The following is a 17706-nucleotide window of genomic DNA, read 5'->3' on the forward strand; positions in this document are numbered from 1 at the left end:
CCCCTATTTATATGGGGCTTGTACACCCGTCCGCCTACTTATAAAATAAAAAAAAACATTGTCAATGGTACAAAAAAAAACAAATAATTTTATTTACATCCTAAGCGCAGCGCCCGACTGGTTCTAATTTAAACCATCCAAGCAGCATCCATCCAGGACTCAAATACACATAATAGAATTAATGGCGACACTCAGAAACATACACACGTACAGAAGACTTATATGTATCTGACTGAATGAAACAAACTATTAAGTTTGTTTCATTGGATATCGGTAATCCTCTGTCGTCCAGTGACATCATAAATCCGAGAATTTTAGCCAACGATTACGGGTTCAAACCCGGATAAGCCCCTTTGGATTTACACGTCCTTAACTTTTGTTGTTGTTAAAATTCATCTTGTGCTTGGGGAAGGAAATGTCAGAAAATCTTTATATGAAAATCTACTATGTGTATTGAAACGTGCTAGAATAAGCTTAAAGGGAAAGGTTCTTTGAGTACAAAATTTACAAAATCAACAGTAAAAAAATTTAGGCAGAGACTTTATTAATGTATATTTTTAAATGTGCCTTACAATTTCTAAAGTACTACAGTTCATTTGTTTAATAAATAGCTGTTGCCAGCGGATTTGCTCGCGTGGGAATTGATTATATTACATAATTATTTAAATTATTACGTTAATTTCAGATCTTTTTGTATACCACATTGTGGTTCAACTTTCGTGGGCTATATCCACCCACCTTACTCACCTTCCTTGCTTACCGCTCACATTCCTTATTTCACCCTCTAGGGGGTAGAATATGCAGAAACACTTAAATACGTATCTATTCATTTTAACCATTATCCCAAAAATAAATTTTCATGTTTCTACCTTACAAAATGACGGACTTCCATGCAAATTTTGAACCCTTATTTCACCCCCTTAAGGGCAGAATATCCAGAAACGCTTCAATACGTGTATATTTATTATTAATAAGTATCCCAAAAATGAAGTTTCATGTTTCTTACTTAAAAAATGACACACTTCCATATAAAGTTTCAACCTCTATTTCACTCCCTTAGGGGGACAATTTCCAAAATTCCTTCCGTAGTAAGTGTCAACTCAAATAAAACAATCCTACTCAGCAACTTTAATAGTTTACGCTCGGCGATGTTGAATCAGTCAGCCAGGACTTGTTATTTTTAATATTTATTGTTTACTAATGAACGGCTTCGTTTACAAAGTAAGACGCATTGTTATCTCTATCTATTATCTGAATAGATGAATATCTGTTAACGTATTGTGATATATCCATTATAATGTAAGATCTCAATTATCAAACGTAACAAGAGCCAATAGTATATTATGTTATATTGTAATCTAATATAATGCTATTGAATACACTATTGTATACATGATATATTATATTAATTGATATCATTAGAAATTCATTTATTATTAACTAGCGACCCGCCCCGGCTTCGCACGGGTGCAATGCTTGCTGCTGCTGGCACTATATATATATACTACAGAATGTCTTACAACGTTCACAGTTTTTCAGTCGTTAGACAATACAAACCGCTATGTCCCTGCGTTTTAAATCTGTTACACCTTCGAAAATATTCATTTAAATTACACACTGTAAAGGGCCATATTGATCTATATTAAATGCACAATGTATTTAAGTTACTTAATTGGATAAGGATTAGTGCTGGATTGCTTAAAATCGCTTCGAAAATAAGCCAATATTTCTCTTAAAAAGTAAAGGATCAAAAATGGTTGTCCTGGGCTATCCCTAAGAGATAGATCACACCATCACCGACTTTTTGGAAGACCTTTTTAAGGTGTACAATACTGTAGTACATTATTTTGATTTATCTAAAGTAAGTGCAAAAAATATGTTTATTTACGACATCACTTTAGAAACCTCTAAAATGATCAGTGTTTCTCTACTATATTGTGCTTGTATTATATATTGTCTTATATTAAGCTTCTTCTTGAATCAATCTACCTATTAAAAAAACCGCATCAAAATCCGTTGCGTAATTTTAAATATCTAGGCATACATAAGGACATACAGCGGTAAGCTACTTTGGTTTATACTATGTAATGAAGAATTTTGAATCGATATTTTGTAATTAATTGGTTTATTAGTGCTAGCGCTTTGCGCAATCTCGCCCGACTACCGGTAGTACACCATCATCACGTATTCTACCGCCAAACAGCAATAGTATTGCTGTGTTCCTGTTAGAAGTCCGCATACCGCGAGCACAGGTTTATTATAGACAGTGATCACGTCAGGTACACCACTGTCCAAACTACTGTATTTAAAATAAAAACAAAATGATTGCGGTTAAAGACGATATAACATAATGATTTTTTTTAATGTAGCCAGAATAAGGACCACCTGATGGTAAGTGATCCTCCTAGACATTGTACTGTAAGAATTGAATATGCAGCATTAAACTTGGGAACTAAGATGTTATGTCCCTTGATCAGTAGATGCACATTCACCTTTCAAACCGGGCTACAACAATACTAAGTATTTCTAGTTTGCGGCAGAATATTTGGTGTGTGCATGGTTGCTACCCAGAGGCGCTCGTATAAATCCCTACTACCGGAAAAAATAAATAAAAATATCGACTGTTAATTCCATGCAGTATATATAGTTTCTTCATTTAATTATTTTAATAAATTGATTTCTCGTAAATTAAGAGGTTGATTTTAATTCAATGTCCAGGTACAATTACGGTGAGTTTGACAAACGATCCCGGGTTTGAAGCGACGGTGACGTCACCGACTATTTGCGATTTAGCTAAATGCACAGGTCGCGTGTTTCGTTCCTCGGTCTTGATAATAATGTGAGTTTAACTGTGTCGAAAATAGTAAGAAAATGCGTCACGGAAGAGAATTACATTTCCAAACATACGGAAATAATTACAAATAATATATCCCTTGTGATTCTAGGAATTAGAATACAGAGGTCACATATTGATCTGGTGGGAGTCAAGAGTCATGTAAACTGTATGGAGACAAGAAAACTACCAAAAGCATTCCCAAGGAAGAGTGGCACCAGGCGAGTGACTGTCTGCCAGTCTGGCAAATATATCTCATGAAGTACTACATACTCTGCCCTCCTTACTAATATTATAAAGGCAAAAAGTTGTATGGATAGATATTTGTTACTCTTACGCAAAAACTACTGAATGGATTTTAATGAAACTTTAAAATAATATAGCTTATACATCAGAATAACACTGTATATATTCTAATACTAATAATTAATTTATAATACTTAAAACGCGAGCGAACTTAAGTAGCCCAAGTTAATAATAATGCTATTAATTTCGATTCGTTAGGTATTATTAAATTGTGATTAATATCATAATATATTCATTTGATATAAAACAAAAACCATATGCCTTACATACATTGACAGGTCTCTTTTATTTCTAATTCGTCCGTTAATATTTAATTTGAATATGAAATATTATACAAATGTTGTGACATAAGAAAATGAATAAATATTAATTTAATGATACAATATTTATACAAACAAAATATCCAGACGTTAGAAAAACCTATTTTATGTGTCACAGATTAAACATAAAATATATTATTTAGGCGTCAGTAGCGTAAAGGTTAACGGGCTGCCTAAAAATGTACAAAGTGGCAGGATCGATCTTGAACCCTTGGGCTATTGTCGTCCCCACTCCTAATACAACTGATAAGCTTAAAAGGAGGGGTGCATAGAATTATTAGTAATTCCTCAATTAATTACTACTATACTTTTTTTTAATATATAATTTAATATCAAATTAAAAATTGTGTTTTAATAAAGGTACTGGCTAAATTGGTTTATATATACAGTAGTTCGTTACTTGACACCGGCAAAATCGAGCCTATTCGAATACCCAAGAGGCTAACAATTACAAGATATTTGCATTGGTAATTTACACAACAGCTTGTAGACTCAAAGCCAAGACAGAACGAAATTTGAATGTACTCACACTAAAGACACAGGTGTAATTAATGGGGTGAGTTAGTCAATTTATTTATAACAAACACAAACAAAACACGTAACCAAAACTGTAATTAATATCTGTATGTCTGAGTTAGTGGTAGAGCTTTGGTTATGCCCTCGATAAGTACCACTCACTCGTCACATATGTTGTCGCCAAACAGCAATATTTATGAAGTGTGGTTATCGATACGTTGAACGGGTGAGTGAGCCAGGGTAACTACGCTGTAGTTACACAAGGCATATAATATATCAATTTTAGAAGGTTGGTTGTTCATTGGCATTGTGGAGCCGTATAGTGTCAATATTTTTGAGTGGTGGTGACCACTTACCATCAGGTTACCCCATTTCCAATCCAAAAGTTTAAAGTATTCAAATTTTTTTTTTTTTTTGAAATCTAGTCAATAAAGTTTTTCAACTTACAACTTTCATTCAAATAATTTTGTTGTAATCGACTCATCTAGTCTGAACGTTACGTAAGACGCACACATCGACACTTTTGTTCAGAAACGTAGTACTCGAAACAAATAAGATGTTAAAATATTCGCAAGATAAAAATGATCTGGTAAAAGAATCTGAATATATTCAAAGACTTAACAAGTTTAATACTTTATTCTAACTGATATTAAAAATGCGAGCAAGTTCGTCCGTCTGTTTATTTAATAAGTACTAATGAATTAGACATGAAATAATCATATAACGTTTATGTATATTTAAATATAAAAGATCTATATTGTCACTCCGTGCGCAAACGCAAAGAAAATAGAGACTTACGAAACGGGTAAAATTGAAAATGAATCGGTATATTTTGGAAATAAGGAATTTACAAACAGTTATAATATTGACAGTCGTTTTTGAAACTTTCCTATACAGAACTATATTTGAGGAAACCTTTAAGACTTATTTACATTTATTTTATTTAAAATAGGTAGGCAGACTCGGAAATGATTATGGTTAGTGATCACTTGGCACGGTAGATATATTAACTTTAATATATGCTACTATGGGTTTTTATTTGATATTCCGCTTATACAATATAAAATGAAACGTTTATTTTTACGCACACATTTTACTTCTTACAAAACTTCCATCATCGGCCAACTAAATTAATTTGTGTCAACCAGCAGAGAGACGGTGCCTCCGCTGTAACAATGATCCCGTAGCATCTCCGGTACGTTATGCAGGCGCCCATTAAAAGTGTCTCACTCTCCCACGGAACTCGGTTCCTCAGGACCCGAATATTTTTCTTCACACCGATCTTGGAAACTAACTCCTATATCCCTTAGGACTACAGTTACACTGGCTCACTCAACCTTCAGACCGGAACCGAAGTATGCTAAGTATGCTGCTGTTTGGGCGGTAGAATATCTAACTGGTGGTAGTTTCCTACTCTACTCACACTTTCAAACTTAAATAACTTCAATATTTAATAAGAAAAATGAATACTTATTTTTTTTAATTATTATTATACTTATATTAAATTCGTATTATGATTAAAAATATGACAATAATAATAGTATTCGTTTATTTCGGTTGTAAGTTATTTTATAAATTGACATCACACATTGTAAATTATTCCGATCCAATTAAAATATGTTAAACAGTTACTGTGTAATGTCACTGATAGACAATACCGTCTGATAACAACGTCCATTTTGAGAAAGATTTTGAAGTTTTGTTACAAAAGTCTGGAATATAATGTGAAATACTTATTTTTAAAAATGAAATCAAAGTCAGTCGAACATCTGGGCTAAGATTTTAGTGAACAAGGCTATAGGGATTTTTCCACCGCGTTGTTCAAATTTGAATGAAATGAGGTGAAATGTAAACTCAAATTAAGCCCATGAATAAAAGATTCACGTCTTATCCTTGGCCATGGACTCAATAAATAACTAAATTCCATACATTATCGACACAAATCCGATGTTATCGTGTAAAAATACCTTAATAAATTTAAACATAAGACGTCATCACATCTTTATTTTTAAAGGCCTGTATTTTTTCTGTACACATTCTTAATGCTTTTAGTATTGATTTTGAAAAGTTTTTTTTTTAAATAATACCTACTTTTTTTAAAAAAATCTGGTATCTCCTATAATTCATTGAAACAAGCAATGAACACATATATACTCATAACATTTCTATTGTAAGTTTGTATTGTGCAAATATTTTGTAGATCCTATTGAAAAAAAAAAATAGTAATATTTTTATTTTTATACTTTTTAATTCGATAATATAAAATGAGTATTCTTGATAAAGGCACATCTCTACACATGTCACAAAAGTGAAATGTCAGAATCGTTACGCTACAAATCGAAAGGTTGAAAATTTATTCGCATCGCGTTCAAAGACGTTTCATTTGAAAAATACCTTCATAAATATTTAGATTTTAAAATGAATCTTTTATCGACGTTTGTGAACGTTTTCTTGCTATTCAATTCATGTTTCTCATATAAGAATGTTAGTTCGAAGTTCATGCAATATCATTATGGTGTTCGCCCAGCATCTCATTGCACTTCAAAGAGATACTATCTGCGAATGATATGTTAATATTCGATAGTGGTATTGAGAGAAAGATTAAATAAGTATCAAACGAGGAATTCATATACTCATATGATTTATTTACACAGAGCTTTATAAGTAAAATGATATGACGTAAAAAGTTTTAGCAAATACAAGATAGGTACCAATTTTTACAACTAATTTTATCATAAGTTACATTTTGGTAAGTTTAGGTAAGGTAAGGTATATATATAGAACAGACTAAGCTTTGAAAGGAATGCGAATTTAATGTATATTTTCTACCATATCTTTTCGACTTTTCAATTTAAGATTTAAAACATACAAACAGAAACATATTTTTTTTGTATTTCGAAATGAGTTCTTTCACTTTTCTCGTATAGAATATTCGAAAATCGAAGGACAGACATACACGGGAGGAACCCTATTTCTTTTTTATTGATTAAGTTTACGAATAGCAATAACAATCATGTTTATCACTTGCGAGTTTATTCGTATATCTTACGGTTATAAAAGCTTTTAAAGTTTAATAGACGACATAAAAGATAATAAACAAACTTGTCTAAATAAATTTTACACTTCGTTGAAAGATAATTTAGGATAGCTTTAATATCTCGTAAAATATATTATTATTTTCTATTTAAATATATATTTTAGGCTTGACGGATCGTGATCACTTTCCTCTTCTAAAATTTGTTTGGTACATTAACTGCTTAGTGGCACCCTACAGCCAGAAATATCACTTTAAAATCGGGTCAATGTTCAGTGCCTGCAATATGCTCTGACGTGTTAGAGAGAGACAAAGAGAGAGTTTTGGTTATGATTATGTTCTGTAAAATATCAAGATATAGAAAGACACAAATATAGTTTTTACTATTCATCCAATATGCAACGGTTATTAGTTAGTCTTACTTGGTGGCAGGGTTTCGTGCAAGCTCATCGGGGTAGGTGCCATCATCAGAGATGCTTATTTGTATTCCGGTTTGGACGATGAGTGAGACATTGTAATTACAGGCACAAGTAACATTATTTCCCAAAGTTAGTGGCATTGGTGGTGTAAATAATGGTTAATATGGTTCTACCAGCGCCAATATCTACAAACAGTAGTGATTAGGTGGCTAAAATGCCCGTTCGCCTACCTATATTTAAAAAAAAAGCTATAATTGTATTAACGTCATCACTTAGAACGATCCCTCCTAAAGTACAATTAAGTTAGGGATTGTTAGAATCTTCTTAACAAAGTAATTTGTACGTTTATTAGAAATTTGATCGAGTTTAAAACTTTTTGATAAGTTTTGAAGAATTTATTTGGAGATGGTTATAAATCTAAATTGTTATTAAAAATGTATATTTTACAATGAAGGTCAATCGTAAATTTTAACATCGCATATATACAGGTTAATTTAACAAAATTTGAATGCAGTGGAACAAGACTTTAAAGTATTTGGAATTATAATGATTTCTGTAAAACTATTGTTTATAATAGTGAATCTATTTATATATTTTTGATAAAAGAATTTAGGCCGAATAAGGATACTGTATGCGGAAACTTAGGCTGACTTAGCAAGTAAAGTTACTTGCATGAAGCGAAGGGCATAGGTTAATAAAATTGGTATGTTTTTTAAGTAAAACGGTTTTATTAAAAACAAATATAACGTATAAGTAGATAGTGTACTAAAAGCTTAAAGATAATTAGGTGAGTCAAATCAAATTGGCATCAATCTTCTCAACGATCTGGAGCATTGACTTGACTCAAAATAAAATCGCGAGGTGAAGTACTCAGCTTACGCTATTGTAATCTTCTAGTCAAGCCATTTCATTTGATACCCATATTGTAGGGTTTGTGATAAATATATGAGATCCGTCACTTTGTGGTGGCGGCCATCTTGGATGTAAAATGTTACTGAATATATTTAATTGTCATCGAAACTAAAGGTTGTACTAGGTCTACACTAAACTATTTCCAATTTACTTGGGCTTAGCGCAATATGGCCTTAGTTCCTATTAAATTTCATCGATTTAATACGAACTAAGGCCTAATTATATTATCATATGAAATATTTGACAATATGTTGCAACTGGCTGCGATGACGTCATTTCGAATGAGAAATTCTTGGAAATGCTATTATTTAAGGGAACCACAGTGGTGCATGTTCATCTTTTATGTTGGAGTGGTTTCCTTGGATATACTCCTCACTAGCCTTCCACAAAGTCCTTGTAAGACTCGGGGTGATACTAGTCACATGCCTAAGCTCATAGAAATATAATTATAAGGATAATAAGGTGCTTTTTATGACGTATATTCAACATAATATATACCATGCTATAAAATCGAAACTCATTTAAAAATATATTAGTAAGTTTTTTTTTATAAGTTAATAAAGTTTTTTTATAAGTTAGGCTAATAATGTACAACTGCTGGGCTAGGGCCTCATCTCCTAATTGAGGAAGAAGAGAAGAGGAGAAGGTTTGGAGCTTATTCCACCGTGCTGCACCAACCAATACGGGTTAGTGGATACATACGGTTCAGAATGTCATTGAAATTAGGTACATGCAGGTATGAGTAAGACGTTTTCTTCACCACAGAGTAAAACATTAATTATAAACAAATCGAACACATGCCAATTCAGGGGTGCTTCCCTGAACCCGCGGTCATCGGTTATGATGCACGCGCATTAACCCAGTGGTTATATCAGTGGCCATCTCGGTTGTTGGATAGATTTTAAGCAAAAATTGTTTTCAGTAGTTTTGTATGTACTTAGGTATATTGTTATAATATATAATATATTAAATACTAATTATAAATAACATTGTTATTTTATAATGTTAGTATGATAATATGTGATAATTCAATGCATAAATTATACTAAATTAATATTTATAGTGATCAAAATTATTTAAATAGCTCTTCAATTTCGCTCTCAAATATAGCGTAGAGTTTGATGGCTATAAAATTGCATTGTCATGAATGTATATTTTTATTCCATATTTATTCATATATATTAAATTTTATAATTATAATATTATTTTGGTTATTATTATTATTTGCAAAACTAATTACAACTGTATTACTACAATATTTTATATTTATATTAATAATATTTTATATTAATAATTGTAATAAATTAATAACGAGGATCATTTCATAAAAAAAAATGTATATACGTCCTCATTAACACTGAAACTATAGTTATCTACCCAAGCGTTGTAAGCAAACATATCTCCATTTTAATTTTTGTTAGTCAATTTTAAAGGAATTAGAAAGAAAATTTTTAAACTGATGCACTTAATAAACTCGGAGCTAGCTTCATATATAACGATTAATTTATTTAACACATAATACTTCAATGAAATAATATACATGATATTGAATTTTGTAATTATCTTCGCATTAATTATATGACTCTGTAGCGTAATACAATGTAGCCTGTAGCATTGTTGTAGCTCGTAGAATTATTATGATCGTAGCAGTACTACACATTGATCGATATTTCTGAATTCCAATTAATGGCGTAACACTGTTATCGTCGATATGCTTTACGTAGATAAATATTAATGTTATTTAAACGTCTAAAATATTACATAGTGAAGTTTATATACAAAAATAAACTTACCTCTCACCAGCGTTAGTATCCCTAACGGCATCACCAGTACGGCAACCAAGAGGTCAGTTATTGCTAACGACATCAGAAAGTAATTCGTGACATTCTGCAACCTCCTTTCCAGGTATATCGCGAGACACACTAGCACATTACCAGCAGCGGTACAGACAACCAGCGCTAAAGCAACCAGGGCCCACCAATTATTAACCACTTCCTCGTCGCCTCCCGTGGTTCCATTGCCGGTCACATTAACAAACTCGATGAATTCACTGCCTGTGTAATTATCCCACTTATAATATTCATAACTATTCAGTAGAAGCCTTTGATATTCCAGATCATTCATTGTGATGCGTGTGCTTTTTACACGTAAACGTCTTTAATATCATTTTTATTTGTGAGCATTTCATCTTATTTCGTAAATGTGGTAGATTTTGTTCGGAGGATCCATTTTGTCGATCATATTCAGTCGCTCATTCCACTTTTATGCATCTGCAAAACAAATTGGCTGATTTAAAACTTCTATCTATATAAGACTAACTGTAATGTAACGGTAACTCTTAATACGCTAGACTTTTCGAGAAAAATATTATCGACATAAGTTATGTACCGCATAATAAAACAATATTAATTATAATATAATCGAATCGACCATATTTGAGAAAAATCATTCATATTTTCTAACAATATACCATTTAAAAAGAACACGATATACTTATTACGAACGGTTAAATAATTTAAATAAACTAAGAGATTTTCCAGAGAATGACAAAAACTAAGCTTGTTTATTACTAAGATTACAGGTATTCTGGATTATGAAATTAGCATACAAATGTTTCTAGTCTTAACAAAGATTGTTACTTGACCTTGAAGCATAATATTTGAATTAGCTACGCATTGGATTAGATTTATCTACCTACTGTAGAATCAATATATGCGTAGCAATGTTCGCATTATATGCTACGCCGTCGTAGAACTCAAACCATTCAAATACAATTGCTACGTCAAGGCTACGCTACAAATACACAATAATGGCTACGTTATTACTTTTCTTATGAGTAGATAATAAAGTTTACTACAGTGAAAATTTCTAAGTGCCTTTTTATTATTAGTAATGTTTTAAAAATAAAATTATGGCTGCTTTTGAACTATTTCGACAGCAATGAAAAATATATCTTATTATTCTACTAGAGGTTGATAGACCGTCGATAATATAATATTTCTATTAAGTTTTTCGTGTGTTCGATTTTAGTTCGTGAAAATTCCAACGAATTTTATAAATGCGAATACACTTAGTTTGATTTGTAATATATTCATTCTTTCGAAGAGTAATAGATTGGCTTTACTTTTGGACGGAGAAAGTTTGGAGACCACAAACAGTTCAATTTAGTGTTTTCCTGTGTTTGTTAATAATTCTCATTTTTATTAGTAATTTAATATTATATCATTGATTTAAAATATTGTTAACATTTAAAAAAAGAATAAAGATTTAAAAAAAGAATAAAGGATAACGTCGTTTATAATGTCATTAGCGTTAGCATACAATATAACGTAAAAAGCTGTTCTTCGCTGTTTCAGTCGCTTTAAAGTTAGAATATTGACGTGCCAAATGTGAACTTCATGTTCTTGTTTTACATAGTCATCCTAACTCAATTAATTTAAATCGAAATTCAATCAGGTGTTTTTATGCATAAGATTAAGTTTTAGCTTAAAGCTTTTATTGTTAAGCTATTTATGTATATATATATATATATATATATATATTGTTACTTGATTATTTTTATAGAAGTAAGTTAAATATATAGTACATAAGGGTCGTATTATCGCTTAAATAGCGATCTCTTCGCTGAAAATAATTTTGTGTAACTAACCACTTCTAAAACTATAATTTTTGTAATTGCAATTTATATTATAATGTTCATATGATTCAGGAAGGTAGGAAATCGAATAAGCTATTATATTGTAAGCCACCTCGATATATTCGTACCAGAAGATGCATAAATCAAGTCTTATGCTGTCTATGTTCAGCTCGTCATTTCATATATATTTTTATGTACTTCATGCAAATGTGATGGCTCATTAATCTTTCAATCTCGATCACATCAATACTATTAATTAAAATGGTATTTGGTGATTGAACATACTACCATCAATAAATATTTATTTAATGTATGTACCTTGAAAATTTATAGTATTCGGATTCAAGTCTGTTGTTTTTGGCAGATTTAATTGCTACAACCGCTTAGCCTTTATAGCTTAAGGGAAGTTTTCATAATTATGATTAATTCCATTTCCATAAATTTGACTCTCCCTAAAAATCTTTTAGCAAAAGAAAGCATTATTCTAAAACGTTTTAAATTCGTAGAGTTTTTTTTTTTCTTTTACGATTACAGACAGATAGCGAAGCATTCCGGAAATGACTACCGTAAATTATTTGAGAGTTCCCGACATGCGAATGTCGGAAGACAAGCGAGGACAAACTAAATAGCTCTGATATTTTACATTATTTTTTTATTTTGCCTTGAAAAAATCTTGTTTTAAATTAAACTTAATCTTTAATTGTCATTTTATCACTCTGTTTATTTACTTATTTTGTGGAAAAAGAAGTGCTGATTTTTTTATAGCAACTTAATTTGCAAGTCAATACCGATACCGCATTTTTTTTCGCGTAAAGCATAAATTTTTTGTTAGAAGTTGTTCTGATCAAAGCCTGGAGTTTTAATTTGCTAGGTGGCCTTTACAGTTATTTTATATATTTAAAATGTAGTGCTCCCATATTTGATTTGACCAAAAATCCGTATAACGATAAACATATAAATCATTCGTTCAAATCAAATGAATCTTAACCAACAGAGGGCTCAGATTAAGTAACATTGAATTTTGGATTAACACTGATTAAAAACATCGTAAGGAAACATATATGTTTCGGATGAAAATCTGCCGCAAACGTATCTACCAATTACCTTTGAAGATGCTCGATGAAATTATATCCTAAGATTTTTCTCAAAAGAAAAAAGGCTTTAAAACAATTGTGGGTTTCTTCATTTCCTAAGCGATTCTACTTGATATACAAAAAATATATACTAGTGAAGAGTATTAATTGGAAAATTATGTTTGAAACGTTGCACTAGCAGTCTCATTAAGTGTTGCTCATTACAGCTAATTATTTCAAAACTGTAATCGACATAAGCGGAGACGTTAAAGTTTGAACTTGAACAAGAGTTTAAAGTTACTCTTTTAGTTTAAATTTAAAAGGAACTGTTACATTTCTAAAATGTTAACGATCTTGTACCTACTGCTGATATAGCTCTTGGTACTTAAATACGCTAGCGTTAAGCGTTACTTAAATGTAAATTTAATGCTAGAAAAGTACTTTAACTTTTAACCCTTTTATGCCCAGAAAATTCTTTGGTACTAACTTACATAGATATCAATTTTGTTATTTATTTCAGACCTCAGTGTTATACTAGTAGTGTGTAGTTCAAAAAGCGTTTTTTTTTTTTAATTTCAGATGGGCAATAACGACCGCTCAAGCGGGTAAGAGTTCGGCAGATTTCAAACATCGCTTTTGTGATATTTGTTTGATATAATCACATTATATATCACGCCCTGCTTCTGGTCTCACCCACGCTAAAAGTTTACTCTCCGCCTCCGTGCGTCAAAGCGTGATGATATTTCATTTATAACCTTTTTCAATAAATTGGCTATCTGAGAAAGTCAGGCTATTATAATAGGCATAAGGGAAATAAAATTTTGGATCCAAAGGTTGGTGGCGCATTGGTGATGTAAGGAACGGTTAACATTTCTTATTAGACCAATGTTTACGGACATTGGTGACCACATGCAAACCTATCCAATCAACCATATAAGTTTCTAAAACTGTCAGAAATACTTGCATTATTTAGCTCATTTTTTATATCAAAAATAAACTAATATAAATATATTTTCTAACAATCCGACTCAAAATAACTAACTTTAAATGTCAAATCGTTAATATTAGATTTGAAAATCGGATAGAAGGTTAACTAACGTTTAAACTTCAAATACTAAATTAGACAAAACTAAAATATCTTCCATTCGAAATGATTTCTAGTTCTAAGTTGAATCGGTTATTTTAATTTTAATTGACTATTTTTGTAATTATTATAACATGAATATGGGATTATTAATTTTTTGTAATTATATTACAAGTAGATATTGGATTTCATTTTATTTTATACTTATAAATATATTCGTTAAGAGATAAATTTAAAGAAATTAAAATAATGACTGTCGCTTCTCAATTTGTTTTTGATAATGTTATGTATGTACGCAAAAACATAAACGATTTTCCCAGAAATTGTGACGTACATTCTATTAGCACTAGGAACAAGAATATCTCAGTTACCGTTCATTATGTTAAGTTTATTTAATTCAAATTGATTTTAAAATAACGTATATTTTAATTATGGCTAGAATAATATGTAGTATTTGTTTTGTGGTCGATTAATATACATGAAATAAATAAAAGTAGAAAATGGACAAACGCTATATTTATTTGAGAAGATACTATGCATTGAAAAATATATATACACGATGTGCGCTCACATAAAATATACACACATAGTCAAGAATCGATGTGCTCAAAAGCATCGCTCGCCCAAGCACGTATGCTTGTACAAACATGTATAAACATATTCACATCAAATACAAAATGTGTTTATTTTACTCTGACAAAGTTATATATTTAAATCTATGTATATGATAATCATCACAAACAATAAACGTATTATTGTTTGTGATGAAAATGATGATGTGAATGAACGTGATGATTATAAAAATAATAATTATAATCACCGAAAAATTTTAATCAAAATATACTTTATTCAATTAGGCTTTTACAAGCACTTTTGATTTGTTATCGGTTCGGAATGTAGATTGTACCGAAAAGAACCGCCAAGAATTTCAGTAGTTACACTTTTCCAACATTTGAAATACAAAGTTATGTCAGTAAAATACTATCAAATCTATATAATAGCTTGCCTGAAAGTCAACAAGTATTATCTCCATGCTTTTTATCAACTATATTATCTTATGTTGAATAATATACCTTATTTATTCATGCAAAATTTTATCCGTAGAGTTCGTAGAGTTGAATTAAAAGCACAATTTAAGTTAAAAACACGAAAGGTCAATGGTGTTCTCCTGGCTATGAAAACGTAATCATTGTTTAAATCTTCACAAGTTGTAGCCATCTTAGATCATGTAATGTAAAAGAAAATCTAGAAGGAAACCATTTACCATCATACTATAAGCATATAACGCGATGGGTTGCAATTTTAATATTACAAAGGTCTTATTATTTGAAAAAAATGGAATAGTTTAGGTTCGGAGAGAGTATGATAAAATCATTATTTCACCGAGAAACTACTACTAACTACTCAATACATACAAAAACACAAACACCCACCGATTAAAGAAACGAGATTTTTATAAAATTTTATCAGGTTTTATGGAAGAGCAGGGCCACCTGCCAAAAGTACTAGCAGTGACACCAGTATCACATAATAAAAAAAATATCTGACAATTATATACATTTATATATTAACGCTAGTTAAACACACGCGAGGGATGATATGTACAAGAAAGTACACGTGTATTTTATTTATTTATTTATTGGAAAATGTCACACCATCAACTTTTCACTAAGCACTTAAAATTAATATCTGACTTGGGTAACATACAAAGTGATACGTCTTTATAGGTGTAAACAACAGTGTAGTAAGTGTACGGTTAGAAATATGTATTTAAATATTGAAAGAGAAACGGCGGTGTTCTTAAACGAAATAAATACATTGAATGAAGGTGAAATGTGATCATTATTATAAGTCAATTTAGATAAATTTTTTTTATTCTAAAACTTCGAGAACAATTTGAACATTCACGGTCCATATTATACGAGCAATTTATCGGGTTGTCACGTGGGGGTCTTAAATAAAGTTCAGTTAGTATAGTATGTTTGCAGCATTATGATAGACTAGTAACCCTTCAAAACATAGAGTTTCGTTTATAAAATAAATCTATTTATCTTAATATTATAATAATACACAGCAACGAAGTATATTTTATTCGAGCTAAGGGAGTAGAGAGCGTCATGCCGTTAAACAGTATATGAGTAGGTTGTACCCCCAAAGCACTTCAATAGATGTCCATATCAATAAAAATGTTATACAAGAAACAAGAATAATATTTTTTTAAGCGCTCGTAAAGCGCTCTTAATAGGACATGATCAAATCACTTTTGAATTTATGTAAAGAAATATAGAGTCGGATCAAGAAAAGTTTTATTTTTTCTTTAGCTGTTTGAGATTTCTTAAATAAAGTAACTTTTGTGGTTTCTAATAAAGGTCAAACAATTGTATTGAATTTTTGCGATTTATTCCAAACTTCCAAATTCCAAATATCGAATTTCCTCAAACACGTGTAGTATCAAAAACCATTATATCATGGATTTCATAAAATTTACTACGAAATTCATGTTTAATTTAGTAGTTATAGAACAATTTGGGCGGCGTCGTATTACTAGCTGGAAAAGCTATTACTAATACGCCTTCAACGGCTTCATATAATCAATTTATATGAAGCGAGTTTTTTAATATATTCTAGAGATATCCGCTCACGCGATATTTTTAACTTTTTAATTTTTTATTTCAGAAGCACATGGTTATTTTAGCGCGTGCTATCAAATAATTTTTGACATTCCGACCGATAGCATATTGCTGGAATTAGTGTCGCCTTAAAGCAATGACAGTTCGTAATATTGCTTTTGGACTTATGAGTTCAAAAAAGTAGAATTTAAATATTATTTCCGCATATGGAGTAGATTAATATTTATTTAAACTAGGTTCCTGTATAAGACAATGCAAGTGAATAAACGGACAAGCTATTTTTTTATATATATACTATCTCAGCATCATAATTTCATAAAATAAATAATCAAAAATTCAAAATAAAAAAATACTTTAGTCAAGTAGGCTTTTACAAGCACTTTTGAATCGTCATTTAACAAACTATTTAAATTAAAGCTACCACCGGTTCGGAATGTAGATTCTACCGAGAAGAACCGGCAAGAAACTCAGTAGTTACTCTTTTTCAACATCGTTACTTGTAATTAATATTGACACTTATGGTCAGTTATTTTAGGGTTACTTTTATTTTGAAGGATGAGTGTACTGTTTTAATTATTTCCTATATTTAGCAACTTATTGACGGTGAACGGATATGTTTACACTCGTAATCTGTAATCTCTTTGGATCGAGTAAAAATTAAAAAAAAAAAATTATGTTTGTTTGTTTAAAGCATGTTTTAATTCAATTTTAAATTAGTTTTTTTAGTTTATATTAAAAAGCAAAGTGAATTTAATTATATAATTTTGTATAAAAGCATTATATGATTTTCTACTCTGAAACTATGTATATGATAAAATTACCGACGGTGTGACTCTTCGTACTTTTAAACGTTACGTAATTTGTTGAATTAAGCTCAGAATGACAAAGTCCGCAAATTTCTTGTTCACGCATATAAACCTTTACTGGAAGTGTTTCTGGATA

General features: G+C 30.7%; 1 protein-coding gene across 3 annotated transcripts in view; it reads right to left on the minus strand.

The window, feature by feature from the left end:
- Positions 1 to 17706, minus strand: part of 5-ht2b (5-hydroxytryptamine (serotonin) receptor 2B) — a 102156-nt gene that overhangs the window by 34895 nt on the left and 49555 nt on the right. For all 3 annotated transcript variants that reach the window (XM_026629109.2, XM_026629110.2, XM_026629108.2), the window contains exon 2: positions 10134 to 10610. In XM_026629109.2, coding sequence (XP_026484894.2) covers positions 10134 to 10464 — 331 coding nt within the window. In that variant the 5' untranslated portion in view covers positions 10465 to 10610. The remainder of the gene's footprint in view (positions 1 to 10133; positions 10611 to 17706) is intronic.

The sequence above is a fragment of the Vanessa tameamea genome, chromosome 5 (assembly GCF_037043105.1).
Source record: "Vanessa tameamea isolate UH-Manoa-2023 chromosome 5, ilVanTame1 primary haplotype, whole genome shotgun sequence".
Classification (NCBI taxonomy): Eukaryota; Metazoa; Arthropoda; class Insecta; order Lepidoptera; family Nymphalidae; genus Vanessa; species Vanessa tameamea.